This window comes from Equus caballus, chromosome 6 (genome assembly GCF_041296265.1).
Source record: "Equus caballus isolate H_3958 breed thoroughbred chromosome 6, TB-T2T, whole genome shotgun sequence".
NCBI classification, from domain to species: domain Eukaryota; kingdom Metazoa; phylum Chordata; class Mammalia; order Perissodactyla; family Equidae; genus Equus; species Equus caballus.
Genome location: NC_091689.1, coordinates 55,997,505 through 56,019,604, shown reverse-complemented (window position 1 = coordinate 56,019,604; position 22,100 = coordinate 55,997,505). Strand labels below are relative to the sequence as shown.

Sequence of the window (22,100 nt, the reverse complement as noted above, 5' to 3'; positions counted from 1 at the left end):
CTGAGTCTTTTGTTTCCTAAAAATAATCAGTCTAAAATAATCCTCACATTAAAGAGACATATTTTGGAGTGGCGAATTTTGTTCCCCTTCAGTACACTCTCTGATGTTCACACAACTATGAAATCACCTAACAACGCATTTCTCAGAACATATCCCCATCATTAAGCAATGCGTGGCTGTCCTTGAATGAAGGCTGAGATGAGATATGCCAAAATATTGAGAGTAACTGTCTTTGTGCCATGAAATCAAGGTAATTTTCTTTATTTCCCAGAATTTCTTTATAGGTAATACCATTAGAAATAACCGTTAAATAAGAACCAGTTAAGGTAGACACAGAATTTCAAGGAGCTTTTTATATGGCAACTTTATGTAAAGGATGAGGTTAAATATAGAAGTACCCCCTCATCCTTGGTTTCACTTTCTGCAGTTTCATTTACCCACAGTCAACCAAAGCCCAAAAATATTAAATGGAAAATTCTAGAAATAAACAATTTATAAGGTTTAAATTGCACACCATTCTGAGTAGTGTGATGAAATCTTGTGCCATCCAGCTCCATCCCACCCTGGACGTGAATCATCCCTTTGTCTAGCGGATCCACACTGTGCATGCTACTTGCCTGTTACTCAGGTAATAGCTGTCTAATAGGTTATCAGATCTACTGTCACAGTATCACAGCACTTGTGTTCAAGTAACCCTTATTTTACTTAATAATGGTCCCAAAGCACAAGAGTAGTGATGCCAGCAATTCGGATATGAAAAAGAGAAGCTGTAAAAAACGCTTCCTTTAAGGGAAAAGGTGAAAGTCCTCAACTTAGTAAGGAAAGAAAACAAATCACATGCTGAGGTTGCTAAGATCCACGGTAAGAATAAATACTCCGAGAAATTGTGAAAAAGAAAAAAGAAATTTGTGCTAGTTTTGCTGTTGTACCTCCAATATGTATGTACAGGGAAAAGCATAGTATATATAGGGTTCAGTACCATCCATGGTTTCAGGCATCCACTGGGGGTCTTGGAACGTATCCCCCATGGATAAGGGGGGACTACTGTACTTCAGACTTCCCTGGGTTCATCTCTTAGCCTAACCTGTATTATTTTTAAGAAGCTGGAGAAAATATATTTCCTTATCTTGTGATGGTGTCACATCAATAACTGAGCTACTCCTTTTCATGATCACCCATCGCTCCATCGTTTCTGGTGTGTCAAGCACTGGGCATGGATAAAGCCAGAAACTGCCTGGTTTCTCATCCCATAACTACTCAGTGGACAAACTTTGTGTCCAAAAGAGAAAAAGTAGCTAGACCACAGGAAAAGTAAATAAAAGACTATTTATGAACACATCCCTGAGTGTTCCTGAGAAATCTAAGCTGCAGATCAGGCGGACAGGCTGCTCAAAGCAAAACCCTAATGGACCTCCAGGGAAGCCTATTAGAAAAAATCAAACAAAACATTTGATAAAAATAGACGAGAGCTCAAGGGAGGCAAACACCATCCATATGTAGCACTTTACAGTTTTATAGCACATATTTAGATTATATCATGTCACATCATGTATACTTTACAACAGTTCATGAACATTGTCATTCTCATTTTACAGATGAGGAATGAGAGCTTTGAGAGGTAGAGCAAGTTGTGTGTGTCATGCTGGGATCCAGGCCTTCTTGTAGGGTCTGACCTGATGACCCCCACTCTCTTTCTAAGTACCCCTTGCTGCTCTTGTGCAGAGGACCATGCAGTGTGTCTGGTCAGGTGAGAAAGGGGAGGAGGGCATATCAAAATACAGCCCATGCAGCATGTTGCAGTGACCTGAAATGTGCATCTGAGGACAGGGCCAATTTAATTAGTTACTCCTGCTACTTCTAGATTGGGGTGGGGTGGTTGAATCAAGGTCATGGGCAGTCTAGAGGAGGTGGGACAATTAGAAACCAGCTATGGGATGCAACCTGGTACACAATACATAGGTTGTTTATATATATATACATAGTCAGAAATCAGCTGGAGAATCATTCTGGCCATTTGAAAATGATTAATGTCAAAGGGATACTCTGGGATGACAAAGTTGAAGAAAATAATTTTTTCCTCTGCTCCTTACTTAATAACGTCAGTAAACTAGAAGGCAGCAGGACTGGGGTGTGAACAGTCTCAAGGAGGATGTTAGGAAAATCCTAACCTTCAAAATACAGGTTGAACCACGAAAAGCACAGGAAGGAGGAAAAACAAAGGTAAATGGACAAGATGTTCCAGACATAACTAACAAAACAGACATAAATAAATAACTTGAACTTGAGAGCATCCACAGCAAAATCCTGAGGGAACTCAAGAGTGAAGCTGGAACAGTTGGAAAAATAATTAACTCATGGTGACCTCCGCCTCTTCTGCTGACTTTGACTTTTCCCATGAGGGTTCAGGGAAGGGATATCATACTTAAAAAAGACTGTTTCCCTGGAGATGTCGACCTAAAATGCCATAACCACCATAAACAAAGAAGTCAAACAACCAAAATGTGGAGCAGGAAAGTTAGGGAGAAAACATTTGCTCAGCTTTGCAGAAAGGCACATGGTGGCTGCTCCAGTTTCACGTAACTACCACACCTGAGGAAAGATAATGGTGCTGAAAATTGGATGGAGGGTTGGCCATGTGAAGGTAGTTTTTAAAAAGGGATTAAGATTTTGTAGTTGGGAACAAAAGCAAACAGGCTATAATCAAAGTCTATAAAGTTATAAAAGGTATAAATTAAGTCAATGAGGCAGACAATTCATGGAATCCAAAATACTTACAATAAGGCTGCCCCTTTGAAGCTTGGGGATTAATATACATAATGGCGAGTTTTAATCACATCTTGGGACGTAAATTTATGGAAGCGAAAGCCAAAAATATGGACCAATTCATAAAGTACTGTTTAATCACTAGGTAGTGGGCTTCTCTGGGAAACCAGGACATTTTAAATTTATGATAACAAGGTAATGCTCATGTCTCCACAGTAATAAATTAGAAGGCAACACGACTGGGATGTGAGCTCCGGGAAGAGAGGACACAAATACATGACTTGCACCCTCATTATCCATGAGACATCTGAATGTGAATGAGTTACTCCTTCCGAAGTGGTATGATCTGCCAGAGCTCAGAATTAAACACATCGGAAGCACTGTGCCAAGCGTGGATCAGATGGGCATGGGAAGGCAGGAGAGAAAAGTAGAAAGGCTGGAAAAGGAGAAACCGGAAGTGTTAAGAGACGGCGGCCATTACTCCAGGCTTTTTGAGCTATACTGACATCTAGTGGTGCTTGACAGGAAAAGCATAAGGAAAACCAAGGCCACCTTTAATCTCTAGGATATTTGCTAAGAGGTCAGGGCAGGTTGTGTTCTACTCTGCAAGCGTTCCTCCCACACACACTCCTTGAGAAAAGGCATTATCGTACACCTGAAGCTAATCAGTCGCGACGACGGCTGGGTGACTGGCATTATGAAGACACTATTTATTGTGCTTAGGTTTGGGGGCCCAAACGGGTGCATGGCCACTGCTGCTCCAAGGAGTGTGATGCTGTCTGCTGGCACCCGCCTGGGGCTGCCTCTCCAGCCTAAATACATTCCACGGCTTCAAGGGAGGAGAGGACTTTGGTGAAGAGGAGGAAGAGGAAGCACATAACACTGCTGGGTATTTCTAGGGATGCTCCCATGTTGTTACAATGAAAAATCCATTCCTTTAGATCAAGAGAACTGACAGCAGATGGGGAGCTGGAAATCCTTGATATCATAACGGGTACAGAAGGCATAAATCCAACCCATATCATCATCAAAAGTGAATTGGGACAGAGAGTCACATGGAGGACAAACTAATGACAAACAGTGAATCAAGTCTAGCATTTTAAATATAAATTAAATCACATCAGTTCCACAGTCTCCATTTGGTGGCATTCACCCAGATTGGCTGTTACCTTCACTGAACTCTCAGTCTGTTCAAAGAGGTTTTATTCTATTACAGATACCTCCAGGTAGTCTGGATTACTAAAGGGTTTATGATGCCAACAGAAGTACAATCATTATACAACAAATGAATTTCTAGGGGATACTATCTATTTTTTTTATACTTTGAAACAGTTTGAAACTAGAAAGGGCAGATGCAAAAAAATTCAAGATAATTGTTTTGAAGCATGAGATTGAATAATGGTAAGTTTTTCAGTCAAGGGCAAATTTAAAAGTATATATTGATTACGTTCCTACCTCTGTCTGTACCATAGACATCCGGTATGACCTCATTTCTGACACCAGCCCTAAGATGTCAACAAACTCATGATCCCGAATGTGCTGCAAGAGCCTGTCCAGGGCAATGAACGTTCCTGTCCGTCCGACTCCAGCACTGCAAAAGAGTGTTCAGATAGCACATAACTCAGACGGCGCTTCTATGCTGTTGAAAATAAATTGGTGATTACAAAACAACTACAAGTAGCACTGAAAAAAAAGGAAGATTGAACTCCTGGCAATATTTTCTTGTTTTTTGTCTTTTTTTTACTGAGGAAGATTTACCCTGAGCTAACATCCACTGCCAATCTTTCTCCATTTTGTATGTGAAGCACCACCACAGCACAGCCACTGACAGATGAGTAGTGTAGGTCTGTGCCTGGGAACGGAAACCTGGCCACTGAGGTGGAGTGTGCCAAACTTAACCACTAGGCCACCTAGGCTGGCCCTGACAATGTTTTCTACTTAACTGATTTTTAAGTATGCAATTGTGGTTGGTTTGTCTTCTAACGTCACATTTCTGACTATCACTGTGTGAATGAAGCTGGGACTGCTCTCTCTGGTCTAACAGGTGAATGTAGCAAGCAAGCTGCATCAGCTTAAAGTCAGTACCGAAATCCATGCTGTGCTGTGGAGCAGCCGTGCAGGCGTGCAGGCCATCATAAGCCCGTGTTAGAATGACCCTGCAACCCCACACCTCATGACCGAAGATGCCAGCTGGACAGATCCGCAGCAGGAAAACACAGCGGGTACCTTGCTCCCACATTTTGCGGCTGCATTTTTTAGAGATTGAGGGGAAAAGTAATGACCCTGGTCCTTGCCTCCCTCCACACCTAGATTACACCAAAATTACAAGCCTTGTTTGATGTATAACCAAAAAGTTCTCGTTTACGTTGTTTTTATAGTATGTGACTATTAGATGTGTAAGCCCTTTTCTGCACACACACTGCTTTGTTAAAAAGTATAAAAACTACACTCAGATCTGTAGACCTTGGAGCAGTTCCTCAGAATATGTTGTTGGATTGTTTCCCAGGACTCGAGTAGCTCGCTTTGATTATCAAATATCTCCTTTAATTAACCGTTACACAGACTCTCTATTTCCGTTGGCACCCGCTCCCTCCCTTAAAGAGGTATGGGTCTACACTGCCTTGGCGAGACCCTCCCTGGCCTCAGGCTCCCTGCTTCTTGAGGAAAGTAATGATTCCATACAGAGCCCTCTAGGCAGTGGGTTTCTGCCCTCAGGGAGCTGAGACGCATAAATAATTCCCCATTTCCTGGGTAGCCTCAGAGTTAAGCCCTCACATCCAGCTGGAAAGTCTAGCTGAGATGCCCATACTCTAGCTCTCGCTCTGGGACCATAGAGATTTGAGTGCCTTCAACCCTAGGTTCAGGTCACCATCTCAGACCTTCCTTACAGCACATCTGACCTTCTAGTGGGTTCTGGGCCTGCTTCAATTTCCCAGGGATCTTTTAGATAGTTGCCTCAAAATCAAATGAAATATTTAGACCTAGTCTCTTCCAGTCCCCAAATCCCAGTGCTCAGAGCATAGAGAGAAGGGGGCATGCGCTGACCGATGGCCCACCCCAGTCCCCAGTTCTACAGGTTAAAGTCAGCTCTTCTTTTCTTCCAATCACTCAGAACTGAAGTGCCAATGGTTCCAAACTCTGAATTATCATGAAATTATAAGAAAGACAAAGTCAGAACCAATTTACAGGTGGAATTTGCTGGGAGAGAAATACAACTAGAAGATTTGAGTTCAGAGCCCCACTTCACTCTTTCTGCTAGTCAGCTTTTTCCTCCTAGGACTTATCTTCTCAGATAAAATGTTTTGCCTCTGGGTGAACACCTGCACAGTCACATCCAGAACTGTACCTGCTACCTGCTGTGAAAAGAAACTGAGTTTAACCCCGTGGGTGAGCAGCTTTATTTTCTCCTCTTGGAAAGATCTATTTTGAGACTAGAAAATTCCATCTGGTGAAGCAAAGCTTTTAATTTGTGAATGCCTAAGGTGGACTGACAGCAAGGATATCCTCCTTAATCAGACACTTGTTAGCTGAGGAAGGATTTTTCTTTCCAGGGAGACAGATCTGTCTTTCTCTGTCTCTGTCTCTCACAAAGACACACACACACACACACTTACCAGCCACTCTAGTTCACAAAGGACAAAGTGCTAGCTCCGGGATTCTAGATTTATTTGCTCAAATTGACGAGGCTGCCAATGCCTCCTGTAACATCTTTATCTCTCTTCTATCTCTGATATACAGAGAGGGAGTATATTTATATCCCCTACTCTTTTGAGGTTGCATAAAAAGTTTCCAATATTATGTCACACAGATGGATCTTGATGGAGTTTTGTTCACTTGGTAGGAAAGAAAGCTTAAATTCAAAGATAACTCTTACCATAAAGAATCAGCATAGTCCTTGATTTTTGCTAATACAATAGATCATATAGCCTCTTTCATTTTAGCTGCTAGGAAATTTAGAGACAATCTTGAAGAGCAAACAGAGCAAATATGTTATTGAGCTGAATATATTCATTTCTCCTTTCTCTCCTCTTGCTTTGATGTCTATTTATATTATTCTGGGCTGTGATTAGCTTTTCTTTTTGATGAGGAAGAGAGGCTCTGAGCTAACACGTGCTGCCAATCTTCCTCTTTTTGCTTGAGGAAGATTGTTGCTGAGCTAACATCTGTGCCAATCTTCCTCTATTTTAGGTGGGACGCCACCACAGCATGGCTTGATCAGTGGTGCTAGGTTCCTGCCCAGGATTCAAACCTGTGAACCCTGGGCTGCTGAAGCAGAGCATGTGAATTTAAACCACTACATCACCTGGCTGGCCCCTGTGATGAGGTATTTTTAATTTAACCTTGTATTTAGCCATGTTATAAACCACTCAGAATCCTTAATAGGATAAGACAATATCACATAGTGCTTAACAGCTTGGCCTTGTGAGACAGGTGTGCCTGGGTTTGAATCCTAACTCCTCCACGTTCTAGTTGTGTGAATGCCTTCACCTCTCTACTCTTTCATTTTTTCATCTGAAAATGGAAATAACAACATTTATCTCATAGGTTATAGGATATAAGAGAGTCATTGTAAATAAATCATGTATGGAGTAAGACATCAGTTAATTATATATTTTTAAAAATTCGTAACTCATTTCATTATTAATTAATTCAATCTGATCCGGGGTTTATGGAATGGTGGGCTGTTTTCTCTATAAAACAAAGCCCATGGTGCTTAACCACAAATGCATTTGATGAGATTACCTGCAGTGCACGATCATGGGGCCTTTGTTCTTCATGGCTTGCTGTCGGACCACGTGTACAAACTGCAGGATGCTTTCGGCAGCATTCGCTGTGGGCACACCATGGTCAGGCCATGCTGTGTAGTTAAAATGCATCACATCCTGCATCTCGTCAGCCTTTAGGAGAAAAAGCCAAAACAAGTATTAATCTCTCTGTCCACTGTCAGGATGGCTCAGGCCTCCCCTGCAGCTCACAAGTTAATGGTCTAAGAAGGTAAAGCCACATCCCACTCCTGGTTGATATACTTCCCTTTCTAGCTCTGAGCACTGTGTCTGCACAAAGCAGGCCCTGAAAAAAAAATACTAATTGTATAAAGCTTCAAATAGTAGGATAAATAGGCTAATCCGTGCCTGTGTAGAGATAAGAGCTTAAGCAGATCAGGTTTGCATCCTGGCTGTGCCATTTAGCAATTGCATCAGCTTTGGGCAATGAATTAAACACTGTGGAAGGTGCTACTGGTGCCCGCCTTGGGTCCACTTTGCCAGGCTGGTGCACCCCTCTCCCAGCTGCTGCTAACAGCATAGAGCTGCGCCCTTCTCCTCATAGTTGTCCTCCACTAACTGCCTCGTGGGCTACTAACTCTATGGTGCCATTCATGCCCCAGCGCTCTCCATGGGACCCAGCTGAGGCTGGACTTCAGCTGAACCCACAGCCGTGGGTGGCTTCTTCCTGCCCTGTCCCATCCTGCTTCTCTTGTTCCCTTACAGATTTTACCCAAAGTTGTACCTTCAAAAGTCAACTATAATCCCTGTCTTGGGCTCTGATACTAGGGGACTTGATCCAAGATAAATTGCTGAACACCAGTTTTCTTATTTCTAAAAAGGGTCTTTTTAGGTGTTATAGTATAACATAACCTAAAAACAGGCTTGTTGTGGGGATTAAGTGTGATCATGTTTGTAAAGGATGGTGCCTGTTAGATATTGTCATCATCACCAACACCATCTGATGATCACCCTAGCTCATGTCTGGCTCCGAGCGTTTATGTGGTTGGTTCTGGGAATCCTAGTAAGTGGGTACATTTGTATATTTATTCTATTCATGTTATCTCATCCATCAAACATATCGCTGTTCTCTCTGAACTGAGTAAATATCAGTGAGGATGTGGACCCTTCAAGATTCACTTTTTTTCAGTCCCTATTAATTTATAAGCATAAAGATTTATTCTGAGCTTGTTATCAACTGTCAGAAATATCCTAAACCCAGGCCTCAGATTAGATGAAAATCGAATTCATCCCCCACCCCTCAAACTCGTGAAGAGCCTAGAATCCACTCAGGAGGTGGAATTCTAGATCATAATTTGGGAGAGTTGGCCTGGCTATGAGTTTGGGGCTAAAGTGGAGGGTCAGGTATTAAAGAGAAATGAAATGCAAAGAGTCAGTGGTCTTGGGCAGAGTAAAATTTATATAAATATAAATAAATGTACAAATAAAATGCATAAATAAATATACAAGATTTGTGTAAGTATAAACACAAGTCAGTACTTCATAGACCCACTGTCCCCTTGACACCTAAGGCCGTACATCCCCAGCTGTGGGCAGTGCCTCCCTCATTGTGTTCAGGGATGTTTCTTAGACATATATATAGAACACAAAGTCTGCAAATATGCTGGTTACCCTCAATGCTGTCTTCGGGGAGTATGGCAAGAAGGTAACCCAAGCATAATAAACTGTGTAGAATGACTCAATTACTCAACATCATGAGGATTTAAGGATATTCAATCACTAGATAAATTTGGTTGCCCAGAAAAGTTCATGAAAATGCTGATTCTTTTCAAATGCTGATTGCAGACTTAGCACAAAGACTTGTACATTGTAGGATATATATATATATATATTCTAATACAGGTGATCTAAAAATATATCTAGCTAAAATATGCAAGGTGGTTCAAAAAAAGGAAACACGTAAATTGTCATTAGTCTTGCTTGAGCTGCAAAGCAGAGGTCTACATATCAGGGTGATCCCTGTCACCTGAATAGCAAGGTACACATCCATGGGAACAAACAAGTTTTGCTGGCTTTTAGCCTCCAGTTGTTACTCAATTCATGCCAAGTTTCAAGTACTGGAAAGTGACAAATTGGGTGTTACGGTCATTTTCCTTCCTTCTTCTTAAATGAGAAAACCCTTCTTGTTACATCTTACTGAGCCATTCCAAAATTTCTCTTACCCTGATTTCTTCATTTTTGTAATTTTATCTGGTGTACTCTGAAATTTTCCACATATTAATATGGAAGCAATAAAGAAGAATATATACAAAATGAAACAAATAAAACAATGTATTCATTGCCACAGCACAATGTTCTTTGGCAATTTAACCTTCATCCAGGAAGATTGAAATTTAGATTCTGTATGTTTATGGCCAAAAGGTGGCACTCTGGGACCAAATGCTTCTAACTACTGTATAAACACTTTACCAGAAAACACTATTATTCAATGCTTTATTCCTATATTTCAAGCCCTTCACATGATTGTCGTTGAAAGATAGGTCATTGTTTAGGACCAAGGACAAGAAAGCACAGCATTGACCATACAATGAGCTGTATGACTCTTCCTTGTCAAGGTAACAGATGTGGGAACAGACCTTATTCATTTCTCTGCAACTTTTTTCTTCTAAATGCAAACCCAGGGAAACATTTGTTCTAGCAGTTTGCATTGGCTTTCCGGCTGAAATAGCCAAGAAAGAAAGCATAGTTCAAATGGCATTCATTTGTCAAATATTATCTCTGATGGAAAGTCCAGTGCTTTCCAAGTGCTTTATTATTTTTGAAATCATTCATTCACTCACTGATTTATTCATTCCACAAAGATTATTAAATGGACAAGAGTTGGGATTCTAAGGATTATTGAAATAGGGTACTTGCTTCTGAAACTCACAGCATTCCGGGGAGGCAGACATGAAGAGAGAATTGTAACCCTTTCTGGCATACTGTGATGGAGCAATATGCATGAGACCGGAGCAGAGGAGACAAGGGATAAAGGTCTCTTGAGACTAGGGAAAGCTTAACAAAAGAAGTGACATTTGAGCTGAAACTCTATTTGAATAGGAATGTGCTTAGGGAACAGGAGGAGATGGGCATTTCAAAGAAATGGAACAGCATGAAGCACAGCCTGTTACAATCATCCTGGGATTTGCCAGATCCTCATGGTAGCAAAAGCCATTGCCAACTTCCAGTGGTTAAGAAGTGATTTAACTCTTGCAAATATCAATAACTGGCTAGTTAATGAGTGCTTATATTGCATTGACGCAGACAACCTTTGTTTTCATTGTCTACATTGAGAGTCAGCAAACATTTTCTGTAAAGGGCAGACTAAATATTTTAGGTTTTATGCATCACACAGTCTCTGTTGCAACTATTCAAGCTTGGTGTAGCACAAAAGCTGTCAGAGGCAACAAGTATACAAATGTACGGCTGTCTTTCAATAAAATATTATTTACGGACACTGAAATTTGAATTTCATGTAATTTCCATATGGTATTTCATGTGAAGTATTCTTCTTCTTCTGATTTTTTTCAACCACTTACAAATGTAAAACTTATTCTTAGCACATGGGCTTTACAAAACAGGCAGTGGTCAATTTGTCCATAGGCCACGGTTTCCATCCCCTGACCTAAAGTGTTGAGAAGGGCTGTTTCTAAGCAGAGAACATTTCAATGAGGAATTTCTTATTAAACTTTGTCCTCAACATAGAGCATGTTTAAGTGGAGAATACTAGCAAAACTTCCCTGCCATTTTCTAGGACTGTTCTATGTGAAGAAGACAACAGGGTGACTGTAGTTGATGTCGTTGTCCTCACCTAGCCTGGCACACAAACATTCGGCAGGAGCTCAAAGGCTTGTCATCAGAGGGTAACAAACTTTATGGGAAAAGTAGACCTTTTTTTGACATTCTAACAATCAGAAATCAAAGGCATTTCACTAAGAGATATGGAACCATGATTAACAAGGCCTAGAAGTATCTTTGAAATAATAAAAACTAAACCAGAACAAAATAAGAAAAAAAGCCAAACAAAACAAACCCAAACTACTAAATCATGGTTTAAGTGTTTAATGTAAAATGTAATTGTGCCTTGTATATCCTAATTGTACTCACAGATGGTTAGTATAAGTAATGAGAATACTTCCCTCCTCAATCGTGCCTTGTGAGCAATAATTCTGTGTCTTCTGCTGCCCTGGGCTAATCTGAGATGGAACAATGCAGACTTTTTATTCCATCTCCCCAGGCCCTCCAGACCAACCATTTCATCCACACCATGGTGGATGAAATGGGAAACAAGTACATTAAAGTGAGATTTTTTTCCTGGAAGGAAGAAATGTTGCAGAGGTTGATGTGCTCTGAGCGTCTTACATGATGGTGGGTTGGTCTCCTGACACCTGGGGGGGATCCCTCAGTTTGGGGACAGATCCGAACTTATGCTTTGTGACTTACATAGTTGATCTGGAAGTGTCTACAGGCCCAGTCGTCCTGCTCTTCCTCCGAGACCATCTCCACAGTGATGTCTCCGTAAGCTATGGGTTCCTCTGTGAACGGCCAGTAATGGTCACATTTCACCTGAGGGGACAAGAACAATCTTTCCAAACAAACAGGCCAGGGAAGAAATAGACTGTGCTCATTTAGTGAAAACAAAAGTACTTGCCTCTGAAGAAAAATAAAGCGAGTGGAGCAGTTGGTGGTACAGAGTAAGCACTCAACCCGTGGCAGCGGCTGAGGCAGGTTTTGCTGCTAAGTGAGGACAACCCCATTAGGCACTTACCCTCCTTTTCTCATTACACTGAGTGAGCATGACAATAATCTGAGACTTCTGTTGTAGGACCATCTTCCAAAAGTCATTTCTGGTTTCAGGCAGTGGTCCCTGTGTAGCAATATACTCCTGGGGTGAGTTGTAGCCCTGAAAGATAAGTGACAAAATTGTCACCTAAGGAGCCAGTGTCAACACCAAATGCTCTTCCAGACAAATAAGAAAAAACTGCAAATTTACTGGGGATAAACCTGGCAAAGGATCACACACCTAGGTAATGTTTTCTCCTTTTCTCATCAAAGAGACAGAAGAACTGACCATATAGGGCTGTATGATTTTAAGCATTGTTTTCGGGAAGCTTATAAAGTCACACCCACACCTTTTCATGATAAACATCATTATCTTTACAGACATTTTAAGAGCACAGGGGCTCAGAAGGAGCCCTTTGAGTTTAACTGCCAACATGGAAATTTAAACACAAGAAAACTGATCTTTAGTATTTAATTATTTACTTTCACTTTCACTAGACCTTTACAAAGAAACCTGAACGTTACTAATCTCTGGGCTTTTTTCTCCCCTTTCTTTATTCTGAAATGGAATAATGGAAACTGTTCTTTAGAACTGGATTGCTGGGTGGAGAATGGCTCTCTTTTTAGCTGTTGGACGCATCCCTGTAGCCCTAATAGTCTTCCTCTGGCTGGGCTAGAATTCGGCTGTCTATTTGTGTATTTTTAAATTTTTCACTTACGGGGATGTAGTTGGCATTAATGTAGTCAGCACCTTCCTCTTCATTCATGGAGACTAATCTCACTCGGCTAAAGTCGTCTGTAGAGAAGAAGAAAAGAGATATTAAAAATCAGAGTGGAAGAAAGAATTGTTTTGAACCTTTCTACTCCTATCAAGTCAATATAGTCAGTGATAGAGTAGGAATATAAAGTTTATTTTAGCTTGATATTTTAGCCATACCTCAATCTTAGTTTCTTATCTAAAAAAATATGCAAATATCTCTCAATCACCATTTTCTCCCCACTAACTCCCCTATCCTTGGAAGAACTGTCTCCAGGTTTTGTGGGGTATTGTGAAGAATATTTGCAGGAATGAAAATACCTGGTAGATTGTGTGGAAGGCTAAAGAATGTAGCCTAAATCCATGATTTCCATTTTACTTGGGACATTCAGAGGATTCACTACCTTTGAGAAAACTTTTCTCTAAGAGAAGGTGGAGTTGCATGGGTTTTTTGTAAATGGAGTTCAAATGAGAAAAGTAAACTCTGAAATGTGCATAGATGTCAGGTGTTTTAATGATAATACTACCTAAGTTTATCAAGAAACTCTATTAAGGAGAAAGTTCTCTTTCTGGAACTTTTTCAGCCTTGCTCTTTCACTTTTCCACTCTCTCCCAGCTCCCCCTAGAGTGTAGCAAAGAGGAAAGTTAAATCTATATTGGAATATATTTTAATCATCCTGTAAGTACTTTACATTACTTTTTCATTGAATGTTGCCTTTATGACAAAATGCTAAGCAATAACAGAACCTGGCAGAAGTAGGGAAGAGGAGGCATTTTAACACATTGCACTCCCTTCCCATTTGCCTCCTTCCATTGTCAATGAATTCACTGAAAATAGTTTAGAAGAGCACAAATTACCTTATCCCTAAGAGTTTTTGATCTCCAAAGAGCCAAATGGTCAGTCATTTCTGCTCAGAGACAATTCATTTAAAAGCATAATAATTAAATCTTCCTCATACAATAGGATCTAATGACATCAAAACACAAATGTGATCAATACAATTGAAGAGATGGCCTTGAGGATCCAAACCACAGCTGGGTCTGGCTAGAGATTAGAAAAACTGACTAATCTGCAATAACTGTCCTTCAGCCTTTGAAAGACATGAGCAGGATCGGCACAATTGACAATCTTACATGGTAGGATGTTTGTGTAACGATTTTTACATCGGTTCAGTGGCAGGTCTGCAGCAAAGTGTGAAATATCCAGTCCAATCAATTTCAACTCCTGTAAATGACAGAGAATAGACTTGAGATTTCCGTACATGGTGTGGATTGGATTACTGATCACATTGGCTTATAGTTCACACTGGATTATCCTTCACTCCTGGCCTGTAATGGAATTATCATACCACCTTTGCCGTAGAAAGTCACAGTAGCTCCCTTTTGGAGCAGAGTGTACCTCTTCACTCCACTGTTGTCAACTTGCTTTAGCCAATGAACTTGGGTAGATAAGAACCTTTAAATGTGCTTTCTTAGTTTGGTTTGCCTTCTTGTTTTTCTGCCTTCTGCTGTGAAAAGAACGTGCCCAGGGAAGCTACCAGTCCCAGAATGAAGAGACACATGGAGCAGACCTGACTCTGATCCATAGCCTGAAGCAGAACTGCTTCCCTGTCCCACAGACCCATGAGTAAGAAAAATCAATGTTGTTGTAGGTCACTGAGATTTATACTATATAATGCTTCTATAGCATTATTGCAGTAATTACCCACTAATATAACATATAAATACCTTGGCTAACTTGTTGATCATGTGGAGAGGTAAGAATTATGTGTATCATACTCAAGGAGTGGGAAATTTGAAACCAGAAATACATTTCAGATTTTTGGAGGTATAGGATATCTGAAATATATGCAATTTGCGTAAATATTTCTTATTCTATGAGGAAATATAGGTCTTTCTCCTGCAGGCAATGAGCCTTAGAGAAGATAGTAAACGAAAGAGTGAGGAGCAATGAGTAGGGAGCATTCTCCATGTTACAAGATGTACGATTGACAGTAATTAAATATCTGGTCATTAAACCTCAAAAATAAAGATGAATCAGTAATGAGTGGGTAAAAATTAGGAGAACATCCAAATATATGTCTGTATACATCAGTACTCTTATAAATCCTACTATCCAGAGGTGCGTTGATAGGGCATTTTTATATAAACAGACAACCACCACACTTCAACAAGGAATATTACTGGAAAAAGGGGTTTCTAAGCTGCTGTGTCATGTGTCTGATGGGACCAAGGGGTTGTAGTCAGGCCAGCTGGATTTCCCTGTGGTCTATGTGAATAGCGCTCCCTGGAATCGTGCAGTGCACAACCAATGCAGCAGATCTAGTTATATTCTTGTACAAATTTGAGGGAAATATCAGTAAACAGCATATGTAACCATCTACAAATGGGATTACCTGGCTAGTATGCATCTTTCTGTAAGACTATTAAGTGAGGCAGGAGAGAGACCGCTACAAGTTTTATTTACTCATTTAGGATGTTAATATTGCGAACAAGTTTTACTCTTCATAATTCCTGCCAATTATCTCTTCAAAGAATCTTTGACATAGGAATACTTTTCTGGGGGAAGAATGTTGAAAGACTTTCGAAGGAGGTTGGAGACATTTGACGATGTTTTGAGAGGTAGAACAGGGATATCTCTTTCATGTTCTTTCTGTCTTGGTTCAAGAGCTCTTTGCAAAGCATATGCTTTAGAGATCAAGTTCTTGGGTCTTCTGCTGCTTCCCCATAGAAGTTCCTCCGCAGTTGAATGTGCTTATTGGCATGGGGATGCAAACCTGCAGTAACCTGATGAACCAACCTCGATTGCCCAGATTTCTCTCTTCCCTTGGTTCTGCATCACTTCTGGCTTTTCCAGATCACAAAACCTCAAGCTCCTTGGCTTAAGTTGAAGCTAATCTTAAAGACAAACTATGCTGACTTTGATCTCTAATTCAAAAATTAAAAGTTTTTCCATCTCAGGCAAAATTCTTGCTTGCCAAATGCCTTTAAACAGAAGATTGTCACAGTTACTTTATAACTGATTTTTCCATTTTAAAGGGTTTTCAAAGACTGTCTATATCGTTCTCCTAAGAAATAAAACATTTTAAGCAAACTTCAACCAAATCAGTGTTATTTTTAGGTTAGTTCTTCTTGGCAGCCATAAGCTTATTTAAATGATGCTTCTATTGCTTAACATATTTTGGAAATCTACTTCCTTTAGAGAATGTCTTTATAGATAGTTTATGAAAACATCTGGCTTATTTGGGTGTACCACTTATAAATTGTAGGGTTTTAGAAAAGTAGCTCAACTCTCATTAATGTCAGTTTAATTATCTGTAAGATAAGGCTAATAATATCACCAGACTGCACTGGCATATAGTGACTACCAAACGGAATGATTACACTCAACGAATATTAGAGCAGCACTATTGATAATGATTGTGAAATGCTTCTGTAATGATTCTTTGTTTGTTTTGCTTTGCCTGGCTCCATAATTCCTCCCTCCTTTGTCATTTGTGCTAACAGACCAACAACGCTCCCCACAAATCCCCTGCTTTGAGGACAGACTGATGAGCTACAGGAAAAGGTCTCGGATATGGAAGACACTGTGGAAATAGACTGAGGCTGAAAGCTGGAGCACATATGGAAGCTGACTAACTGATAGAACTTTAATTGTGTGTTGCCTCCCTGCTGTAAATGCCCTAAGTTCATAAGAGATATTTAATTGGCTGAACACTATAAATGTAAATTGCCAAAGCTGAATCACAGCAAAGCAAGAACAGCATGTGTACACAAAATGCTTTGCAATCTTTGTAATTTAGCCTGTCACTAAGTGGGAAATCAAATACTAGTTTCCAGTTCAGTAGCTTTGCAGTTTTATTTTCTTTCCAACCATATGGAAACTCTGGAGGCTTAAATCTTTATCAAGGCAAAGTATGAGGTGATGGCCTGAAACCAATAGAAACCATTTTTGAATTTTCTTTTGCCAGTTTTGTTTCTATCATAATTTATCATCATGGTTTTGATTTTTTTTCCTCTAGGCCACACAGTCATCCACAGCGGGTTGAATGGTGGTGCCCTAACAGATATGTCCGCATCCTAACCCTCAGAACCTGTGAACGTGGCCTTATTATGAAAAAGTCTTTGCAGATGTCATTAAGTTTAGGAGCATGAGATGAGATCATTCGAAGTGGGTCCTAAATCTAATGACAAGCATCCTTATGAAAGAGGGAAGAAGAGAGGCCATATAAAGATGGAGGGCATAGATGAGAGTCATGCAGCTGTAAGTCAAGGAGTGCCTGGAGCCACCAGAAGCTGGAAGAGGGGAAGAAGGATTCTCTCCTAGAGCCGTCAGAGGGAGCATGGCCCTGCTAACACCTTGATTTTGGACTTCTGGTCTGTAGAATTGTGAGAGAATAAATTTCTGTTGTTTTAACTCACAAAGATTGTGGTAATTTGCTATGGCAGCCCTTAGAAACCAATATAGACACCAAAGCCCAGCGGCAGTCTACATTGTGTTGGCTGGGTTTGAAGCATACCAGTCTTCAAAAGCAAAGCACAAGCACGGGCACTCTATCAGTCTGCTTGTGCCGTCACGACAGAATATCACAGCCTGGGTGGCTTAAACAAAAGAAATGCATTTCTCACAGTTCCAGACGCTGCGAAGTCCAAGATCAAGGTGCTGGTAAGGTAGATTTCATTCTGAGGCTTCTCTTGGCTTATAGGTGATCATGCCTCACTGTGCTCATGTGACCTTCCTCATCTAACCCCAATTCCCTCCCAAAGTCCCCATCTCCAATACCATCACATTGGGAGTTAGGGCTGCAACACATGAATGTTGGGAGGACACATTCAGACCCTAACATGCACCATCACCTTCTGAGCACAAGCTATATTCTGGCTGAAGAGTCTGTAACAATGTGGGCAGGTGATGAGCACTTGGTACTTGCTTTGGGATAGGCTGGACGAAAGTCCAGGTGAGTTAGATTACTAGACTATGGAACAAGTGAGGAGAAACAATGTGATGAGTGGTGTGGACATAAGAGCTTCTATCTACGGCAAGTAAAGGGTCCAGAAGAAATGGGCAACATCCAATTACCTTTCAGGTAAACACAAAAGGAGAGGATGGATTTAGAACAAGCTATTTAGTGAGGTTCCGTATTAGTTTCCTAAGGCTGCCACAACGAAGAACCACAAACTGTGGCTTAAAACAACAGAAATTACTTGTATTATAATTCTGGAGGCTCTAAATCCAAAATCAAGGTGTCAGCAGACAATATGACCTCTGTAACCTCTGGGGGAATCCTTCCTTGCCTCTTCCTAGCTTCTGATGGTTTGTTGGCAATCTTTGGTATTCCTCCACTTGCAGCTGGTAACTCCCATCTCTGCCCAAGTCACCAAGTCACTCAAGTGACTCTTGCCATCACATTCTTCCTGCTTGTCTCTGTGTCTTCACATCGCTATCTTTTCACCAGTTGTATTGGATTGAGAGCCTACCCTACTCCAGTACAACCTCATTTTAACTAATTACATCTGCAATGACCCTATTTCCAAATAAGGTCACATTATGAGGTTCTGAGTGGTTAGGGCTTTGACGTATCTTTTGGGGGACACAATTCAACCCGTAACAGATACTCTAAAAGAAGAATGGAGTGCAGTCATGATAGAAATTCTGGGCAAGTGATAGAAGACTGAGTAAGAAGGAAGTCAACCTCAGGAGAGTCTGGCAATAGCTGGCAGGGCCCTGGGCTCTAGGATGGGATTTAGGGGCAACACTCCAGTCAGTGGTCAAATTACTAGTACAGGCACTCGGAAACAGAGAGCAAACCTAGGAGATTAAGAATGAGAGGAGAGAAAACTCAGGTCTGGGAACAAAGCAAGACCCCTGGTGTGAGAACTGTTGGAAAGGGTTCAAGGTAACTTATTTCAACGACGGATGCAGGTAAGTCAGCAGTGAACTGGACTGAAACGCAGGTAAAAACAGCTGCAAGTGGGAGCTGCCACCAGAAATCAAAGGTCATCTTTTGTGAGCCAAGTGGTAGGTAATGTAGTTTGTTTTGATCTTTACTGCCACATTTCTGAACAAAGGTGGTGAGGGCTTTCCCTAGAATCCTGATCAAACACAAAGCACAGAAATTAATGGCAGAATGAGCAATATGTGGTATGTCTCATGGGCTCTCAAATTTCAAGCTTTAAAGTCTGGCTCTTTAAAACCTTTTCCATATGAGACATAAGAAAAGAGGAACTGAATCTAATCCCTGGGTCCCAAACCTCCTTAAGAAAAGATGTATATTTTCATCAGAAGAATAATCAATCTTTCCAGCAGATCCAAAATCAGATGCAGAGTGAAAAACGAATTTATTCAGTGAACGCAAGTTAGCCACTCGTATAGCTTCATGTGTGACTTATAGCCGTATTGGGAATATATGTAAATCAACACATTAGTTTCAATTTACATAATGCTTATGAATGATGTAATTTATCAATATGAGTGTGATATTTCAATGTCAGTATCAAAATGAACATGAGTATTAAGCACTAATATAAACAGAATAAATAACTGTTCAGCTAGTGGATTTAGCAAGACCGGATGATTCAGCCATCTTAATACTCTCTTGGGTAACCATTAGAGCAGGAAACATTTTCTTTTTCCTTAAGCCTAAATTAATTATCAATTTCAGGAGAGTTTGAGGACTGCCATGTGAAAGGTCTGACATGCAACCTGATATTAGGTACGGAAGCATAATGCGTCTTTGAAAATAGATGAGGATATGCTGACAGTGAACCTGAGGATGTCGGGGTAGGGTGGACTTGGGGACTGGCAATGCCTGGAAGACTGTCAAAAGAAAAAGGAAGTGAGTCACATCAGTGGGTCACTGCTTGAACAAATGTTAGTCCAAAACATACAATCTGAGCCTATGATTTAAAGCAGACTTCTGGAGAGTAATTTGTCTTTTCTCACCAGAGCAGAAATACAAGGTCAGGACTTGGCACCAAATAAATTACATACATGACCAATAATGTTCTAAGAACTAGGATATATAAGAAAAAAGCTTCATAATAAATAAAAATACCAAACACTTCCCCAAATCATGGTGTGATGGTTGATTTTATGTGTCTACTTGGCTAGGCTACAGTGCCAGGTTGTTTAGTTACACATCAATCTAGATGTTAAGTGAAGATAGTCTTTAGATTAGATTGACATTTAAATCAGTAGATTTTGAGTAAAGCAGATTATCCTCCATAACGTCTATGGGTCTCATCCAGTCAGTTAAAGGTCTTAAAAGAAAAGACTGAGTTCCCCTGAGGAGGAAGGAATTCTGCCTTCAGACTGCCTTCAGACTTGCGCAGCACTATTAGCTCTTTTCTGGGTCCCCAGACTTTCCTGCAGATTTCAGATTTGCCAGCTCCCATAATCATATGAGCCAATTCCTTATAATAAATCTCTCTCTCCATATTTATCCTATTATATCATCACATACATAGGATATATATCCTATGTATGTTTCTCTGGAGAACCCTGAATAATACAAATGAGGTACATGAGTTATAAAACTTGGCTGTATCCTTGTCCCACATTTAGTCCAAGGCTTCTCAATGGAATGCTACTGGCCCGGGAAAATCCTTTGTTGTGCAGGACTGTCTCACTCATTGCAGAACATTTAATATCCCTGTTCCTCTCTCCATTAACTACCACTAGTAGCTTCCTCCCAAGTCATTATGACAACTAAAAATACTCCTGCACATTTCCAAACTCCCCCAGGAGACTGCCTGGTACTCGCCCAGTTGAGAACCACCAACTTAGTTCACCATACCCATTTAATAGATGAAGAAACTGAGGTGATGAGAAATGTGTGATTTTTTTTCAATATTAATTAGTAGCAAAATGGTAGTGAGGACCCAGGTTTTTGGATTCCTCAAATTCCCTTTCCTTATAAATCCTATGAAATAAGCCTAGATCTGTTCATTTGTACATTGAATGTATACAAGCCCTCAACATGTTATAAATGAACATTTAGCGCATACAATTTACCATTCTACCCTTCATATTTTTGAAGTGTCTGAAGCTAGGATCTAATCACTTAATGTTTGGTTCTCTCAGTGTCTTCTCTGTTTTGGGGAATAATGCTCTCCTTTGCTGGTTTGGCCATGTGGCTCCAGTAAGAGGTGTCCCGTTCTTATGTGATTCTTCCCTCCCTGGGACATCATGACCCAAGCCAGCCCATCAGAACCCTCCCCTGTTATTTTTCTATCTGTCAACAAGAAAGAGAGTCAACAGTTCCTTTTGGAAACTGCAGAAACTACGGGATGGATAATCAGAGATTGCAGCGGTTGTGTTTTCCACTATGAGAAAGAGGCTGGTTTGCAGTGAAAGAAAGTGAAGCCAAGACAGAGAAAGAAGCAGAAATGAGAGATAAAAAGAGAAGGTCTCTGCAGGAGTGTGGTCCCTGGTTCCCGTGACTGAGCTGCTTCCCTGCCCTCCTCCTGGTTTAGCTACTCAAACTTTCCTTTGATTATATGAGACATTATCTTTTGAACAAATTCTCTTTTCTTTTGGTTAAAACTAATTTGAATTGTGTCACTCACAACTAAAACAATCTTTTCTTTTCTGCAGAAAATGACTTACTGAGCTTTTTGTTATAATGATGTGATTCAGAAGCTCAGTCATAGTTACATTGGAGTTTGATGGCGTAAACTGGGGTACTCCTAATCCTCCCAGAAAAGGCAGTGACCCTAGCTATGCCACCAAGGTCATGTCATCCTGTAAGAACCAGGATGCTGTGGTTTCAATGAGGTTGAAAGTGTACCTACATCACAATTTTCATCATCATTATTGGAATTATCTAGATATTTATTTTTTTCTGAGGATTGGCTTATATTTTTTTATAAAAAGACTCCTTTCAATGATATAGTTTTCTGAAATGCCATTCTCATCATAGATCTCCAACTTCAATGCTTTGAGATATAGCATTTGGTGTAGCATCTGTAATTTCTTACGCATCTGCATGCAATGGATAAGTGAGTCAAGCTCTATGTGAAATTTCTCATGACAC

The 22,100-nt window shown here is 40.5% G+C and overlaps 1 protein-coding gene across 2 annotated transcripts in view; it reads right to left on the bottom strand.

Moving 5' to 3' along the window:
- PTPRO (protein tyrosine phosphatase receptor type O) overlaps positions 1 to 22,100 on the bottom strand; it is a 224,642-nt gene that overhangs the window by 4,200 nt on the left and 198,342 nt on the right. For both annotated transcript variants that reach the window (XM_023643174.2, XM_023643175.2), the window contains 6 exons: positions 14,200 to 14,290; positions 13,028 to 13,104; positions 12,295 to 12,429; positions 11,970 to 12,092; positions 7,507 to 7,661; positions 4,219 to 4,354 (listed from right to left, as the gene is read on the bottom strand). In XM_023643174.2, coding sequence (XP_023498942.1) covers positions 4,219 to 4,354; positions 7,507 to 7,661; positions 11,970 to 12,092; positions 12,295 to 12,429; positions 13,028 to 13,104; positions 14,200 to 14,290 — 717 coding nt within the window. The remainder of the gene's footprint in view (positions 1 to 4,218; positions 4,355 to 7,506; positions 7,662 to 11,969; positions 12,093 to 12,294; positions 12,430 to 13,027; positions 13,105 to 14,199; positions 14,291 to 22,100) is intronic.